This window comes from Uloborus diversus, chromosome 2, assembly GCF_026930045.1.
Source record: "Uloborus diversus isolate 005 chromosome 2, Udiv.v.3.1, whole genome shotgun sequence".
Lineage (NCBI taxonomy): Eukaryota > Metazoa > Arthropoda > Arachnida > Araneae > Uloboridae > Uloborus > Uloborus diversus.
The window spans coordinates 35,962,829-35,969,120 of record NC_072732.1 but is presented as its reverse complement, the minus strand read 5'-3'; the positions used below and the strand labels follow the sequence as shown (position 1 = coordinate 35,969,120).

Sequence of the window (6,292 nt, the reverse complement as noted above, 5' to 3'; positions counted from 1 at the left end):
TCAAATTTTGCAATTTTTTTTTATAATTTGAAAAATTGCTCCGTTTTTTTCTGCTTAAGAGGATGTTTGAATCTTGTTTCTACCTTAAATAGAACGAAAGTTATAGTTATTTTTGTTGCATGCATCTAACGAATGTGTACATAATTTTGAAACTTTAAACGCGTTTTTCTCCATGATGCAATTTTTCCCGATTTCTTGCATTCAAACTCGTATAAGTCAGGAACCGATAAAGATAAAGTAATGAAACTTGGAGCATATCTTTTTCAAGCAATTTACTTTAATTTTTATTCGGCGAATTTGAAAAAAAACGTTTACTGCAAAAATTATGATTTTTTTAAATAAAAGGTATTTTCGAATTTTTCGAAATTTTTCTTCAAATATTTTTTATTTTTTATTGAATCAATATTTTTAAAATCGCCGAATAAAAATTAAAGCTTAGATATTTGTGCGTAATTCATTGAAAAAAAATTGAAAATTGTTTAAGAATATTTAGAGTTATAGCAATTTAAAGCAACCCCATGTTTTTGAAAAGAACTAATTAAATTTAAATAAAAAAATAATTTTTTTTCATATTTATGTTATGATTTTGCTTATTAAATAAATGATGAATCAGTTCAAAGAATTTCAAAACTCTAAAGTACATAATAAAAAAATTTTCAAAATGTGTCCCGGACCCCCTTAAGTGATTCACAGTGCTTAAAAAATGAAGTGTCGTCAAATCTCTGTGTTGCGGCTACAGACGTTCAAATTTTGTCGGAACTGAAGCATTGGGAATAAAAGAAAAGGAGGAATTAAATTCGGTGGATAAGGCTTTCGTTGAAGAATTTGAGAAAGGATTAAAATTCGTAGATGGGAGATACGAAACAAATCTAATGTGGAAAACAGATTCTAATGAGTTAGCGAACAATTTTACGTTAGCTAAAAAGCGGTTTGAAGAGTTAAAAAGGGTTTTAAATGAAAATGAATGGGTTGCAAATGAATATAAGGAAATTGTGAATGAGCAAATTAAAATGGGAATTATTGAAGAGTGTGATAGGGATAATAAGGAATATTTTATGCCCCATAGAGCTGTCGCCAGGGCAGATAAAGAGACAACCAAAGTTCGTATTGTGTACAATTGTAGTTCTAAATCAAAGGGTAATTTATCTCTTAATGATTGTTTAGAAACTGGCCCGAATTTAAATCCAAATATACTTGATATCATTTGAAATTTTCGTAAATTCAAGATAGCCTTAAATGCAGACATTGAGAAAGCATTTTTAATGATAGGTATTTCCGAAAGAGATAGAAAGTTTTTAAAATTTCTTTGGTATTCAGATAGTCCTAGTGAGGAATTTAAATACATGCAAATGAAAAGAGTAACATTCGGTTGCAAACCGTCTCCTTTTATTCTAAGTGCTACAATTAAACATCACATTCAGAAGTTTGAGAATACACACTTTAAATCAGTTGAGATGTTAAAATCTTCGCTGTATGTTGATGACTTGTATTTTGGTGGAAATAGTGTGAACGAAGTTTTAAATTTGTCATCTGATGCTGTAACTATTCTGAAGGAAGGAGGTTTTAACTTGAGGAAATTGAGGTCTAACAATAAAGAGTTAGAAGAACTATGGGTGCAGACGGGACTAAAGGAACGGGAGTCGGTTGATGTTAGCCAAGTGAAAGTGTTGGGGTTGAACTGGAATCAAGAGCAAGATGAGTTGTCGTTGGATCTAAAAGGGATATTTAAAGGATTGAAATCATTGAAGAACAGTAAGAGGTGCGTTTTACAGACTGCAGCTAGTATTTTTGATCCGGTTGGGTTGATTGCTCCGTTTGTTGTACGTATTAAGTTATTGTTTCAGGAAATTTGGGAGAGAGCAATTGATTGGGATGAAGAGTTGCCAGAAGACTTGGGAGAAAAATGGGTGAAGTGGTGTGGAGAAACTGACAAAATGAGTGAAATAAAAATCCCTAGGCATTGTTTAGAAAGCTGTGTTGGTGAGAAGGCTGAAGTACACGTGTTTTGTGATGCGTCATTGAGGGCGTATGGAGCTGTTGTATATTTCAAGTTTCGTAATAAATATGGGAAGTATAAGGTGCCTTTTGTGTTGTCAAAGAGTAGAGTAGCACCGCTAAAGAAATTAACGTTACCTCGCTTAGAGTTGATGGCCCTTGTGATAGGTTCTAGATTGGGAAGTTATCTCAAGACAGTTTTCGTAGACATGATTCAAAATATTATGTATTGGACTGACTCTTTGATTGTGTTGTACTGGGTAAAGGGTTGTGCCAAGCGTTGGAAAATGTTTGTAGCAAATCGTGTTTTGGAGATTCAGGAGAAGTCGAATCCCAGCGACTGGAAATTTTGCCCCTCGGAAAAAAATCCAGCAGATTTACTAACTAGAGGAATTTCAATGGAAGATCTGTTGTTGAATAAATTGTGGAGGTTAGGACCAGATTGGCTTCAGGAGAGTTGTGAAGGATGGCCGGAGCAGGTGTTCAAATCTGCGAGTGGTGACAATGTAGAGGTTTTACGGGAGAAAAGAAGTGAAGTAACTAATGTTATGGTTGTTCAGGTGGAACTGGTCGAAATTTGTACAATAGAATTTTGGTTTGGAGTAAATTGCAAAGAATTGTTGCATGGTGTCTTAGATTTATTGGAAATGCTCGAGGAATGAAAGTTAATTCTTCATTTCTTCAAGTTGATGAGTTGCGAGAGGCGCATGACCAAGTAATTAAAGCAGTACAGAGAACTGTGTTTAGTACTGAGATTGCAACTTTAGAGAAAGTGAAAGTTTTGAAGTCTGGAAATTCGTCACAGTTAAATCCCTTCATTGACAGTGAAGGCCTACTTAGAGTTGGCGGACGTTTGAAAAATGCAAATTTGGCAGAGAGTGTAAAGCATCCTCTTATACTGCCAAAGAAACATCCTGTGACTGAAATGATCATAAGATACTACCATATAACGTACTTACATGCAGGTATACAATTACTTAGTGCATCAATTCGACAGAAGTATTGGATCGTGTGTGCAAGATCTGCAATTCGTAAAGTAGTGAGAAACTGTGTAACTTGTTGTAGATTTCGTTCGGAATTTTCGCAACAAATAATGGCAAATTTACCGTCAGCTAGAGTGAATCCTGGAAGAGCCTTTTTGAAATGTGGTACAGATTTCGCTGGACCGTTTCTTGTTACCCCTCGTCGTGGAAGAGGAGTTAAAGCGTTAAAAATGTACGTGTGCATAATTGTGTGTTTTATTGTTAAGGCCGTGCATCTTGAAATAGTAAGCGACCTGAAGCGTGTATGTCAACTTTGAAGAGATTCATCGCTCGCAGAGGAAAACCTCTGGAAATATACAGTGACTGTGAAACCAACTACATCGGTGCGAAAAATTATTGGAAAGCGTGTTCAAGAGATCTTGGTCAATATCTAGCCGATAAAGGTGTGTCGTGGAAGCAGAACATTCCATCAGCTCCCCCCCTTACGAAAATGGTTGATAGAGCTTAATAGAATTCTATAGAAAATTATATAGAAGTCTATAAGAAAGTTCCTATAGAAATTATTTCTATATAATTCTATAGATATCCATATAGAACTTGAGAATGAAGTTTCTATAGAGAATTTCTTCTATAAAGTTCTATAGAAACTGCTATAGAATTTGAGCATAAGGTTTCTATACATAATAAATTCTATAAAATTCTATAGAATTTGTTCAGAAAACTTCCCTTACTGTAGAATTTTGTAAAAAGTTGAGAATTCGTTCATTTTGTTTACAATTATAGTTTTTATTAGTGTTTATATAATACTTCTAGTTTAGGAAGCCTAAAAAGCCCTAATTAATTAGGAAGTTTAATCCCTAAAATGAAATGGTTTAATTCCTAATTAATCTATTTAATTTTAAGAATAATTGTTTTAACAATTAATTATTTGTTAAGGTCATATTTTTTATTACAAGGGCGGATTGTAGTATGGTCTTTAATAATAATACTGTTGCATTTTGTCATAGTTCGATGAAAAAAATCAAACTTAATTAAATAAAAAAAATATACTCATAAAAGATTAAAAATTATTTATTATTTACAATGTTTAAGTTATTTTATAGTAATAATAAAACTTCTAAACAATGAAATTAATTCTAAAAATGTGAGAATTCGTAAAAATTCTTGTCAAGGTTTAGTAAATAAAATAATCAAAGTTCCAAGATGCAACTCCGTATTTTGTCGCGAGAGTTTGCCAGAAGTATTTCTCTCAATCTCTTTGCGCATGCGCCAGTCTGTTTTCCCTTTTCTGCCCCGAACGGCGCCGGCGATAGCGTCCATCTTGCACGTGCTATCCTCTAAGCGTTTTGCGATGAAAATGGCTGAACCTTGCCGAATTCGTTAAAAGTATGTATTATTTTTGTGTTGTTTTGTTATATTTGTATTTTTATTGTTATATTAAACAAATTGGGAATGAAAAAACTTATAAATAGTAGTTATAAAACAAGACTTGAATTTTAAATCCAGAATGAACTTCATTATGCATCGGAAATAGCATTTGATTTTACTAAATAAAGGAGTAATGACATTAATTTATTAGTGATTTTTGCGTTATAAATTTATATGTAAGTAACAATAACCGAAAGTTTGGACGTGTTAACATTGTTTTTTTTTTTTTTATAGTGATAGGGGTTTTAATATTTAATTAGCACTCCCAAATAGTACCACTGTCCAGTGTTATGAAGTGTCTTTATCTAACAATAATGTGTAATCGTTGTAATAAATTGCTGCACCTCATATTTTTAGGCATAATTTAGTTTTGTCAAACGTATATTAAATATGTAAAGCATTGTCATTGTGTTTTATGAGACTCTTAATAGGATCTAGAGGCTGTATAGGAAGATCTATATAGGCTCTATAAGAAGATCTACAGATACTCTATAAGAAATACCTGTATAGAGTTTTATAGAATTATGGCCCAATTTTCTATAGGGCAGCTCTATAGAATTCTATAAAAATAACTCTATAGAATTCTATAAGAAGTATGTAGAATTCTATAGAACTAATTTTATAGAAACCTATAGAATTTTTCTCTATAGAATTCTATAGAAAACGGCCTATAGAAAATTGGGCCATAATTCTATAAGACTCTATATAGGTATTTCTAAAGAATTTTTTTATAGAATTCTATAGACCATTTTCATAAGGGCCATTATGGTGACCTCTGGGAAGTCGCAGTAAAAGCGATGAAATTTCACTTGCGAAGAGTAATGAAATCACAGATATTAACTGTTGAGGAGTTTTCTACTGTCTTAGCTGAAGTGGAAGCAGCGCTGAATTCCAGACCACTTGTTTCCGCATCAGATTGTGCTGTTGACTATTGTGTTCTGACAACTGGTTATTTTCTCATTGGCTCGGAGTTAAAGAGAGTACCTGAGCCTGATGTTACCAATGAGAAAATTAGCATTGGTGAAAGATGCTAACATCACAAATTTCACAATCCTTCTGGAAAGCATGGTCGAAGCGGTCTAGGAAGATTGGGCGCCGGGAACTTTGGGCGCCGAGCATTTTGGGCGCCGGGAACTTTGGGCGCCGAGCATTTTGGGCGACAGGAACTTTGGGCGCCGAGCAGTTTGGGCGCCGGGAACTTTGGGCGTCGAGCATTTTGGGCGCCGGGAACTTTGGGCGCCAAGCATATTGTGCCCAGTATTCACGGGGCCTAAAATGCTCGGCGCCCAATGTTCCCGGCGGCGAATTTTGAAACGCTCTCAATGCTTACGTTACGGTAGCTACCGGTTAGTTAACCACGTGACAGCTAATGATCACGTGCTCCAATCAACTGCTTAGAATAGTAACCGGTTGATCATAGAACGCTGGGGTTAGTAACCGGTTGACCGGTGAGGTTCGTCGAACGCAAGGAATGCTTGCGTTCGCTGAGCTCAACTGGTAGCTACCGGTTAATCGATCACGTGACACCTAATGATCACGTGCTTCTTATTAATACGGTAACCGGTTGATGATAGAACGCAGCGGTTAGCAACCGGTTACTTAGTGGTCGACCGGTTAGGATCGCCGAACAAAACCAATTACAGTACATTGGCGAAATGAGAAATAAAAACGAGCGCGTTCTATTAAACAGCATGGTAACCTGGATACATTAAACCAACCCCGAGTAAAATGTAAACAGAGCCGACCCTTTAAATTGTGAGGTAGAAATTGCAATGCGAAATATTGCTGTTTAAAGTTTTAGTTCGTTTTAATTTCACGATTTACTGTTTTTTGTGTTGTGAAATATTTCCGTTTTCGTAGGGTTTCTTCTGAATCTTAATTTACGT

The 6,292-nt window shown here is 34.8% G+C and overlaps 1 protein-coding gene across 1 annotated transcript; it reads left to right on the top strand.

Annotated features, from left to right (window-relative positions):
• The first annotated feature begins 1,454 nt into the window (after positions 1–1,454).
• On the top strand, positions 1,455–2,657 carry LOC129235212 (uncharacterized). Its single transcript, XM_054868917.1, has one exon. It carries the CDS (start codon positions 1,455–1,457, stop codon positions 2,655–2,657), a length of 1,203 nt encoding a protein of 400 aa, XP_054724892.1.
• Positions 2,658–6,292: the final 3,635 nt, after the last annotated feature.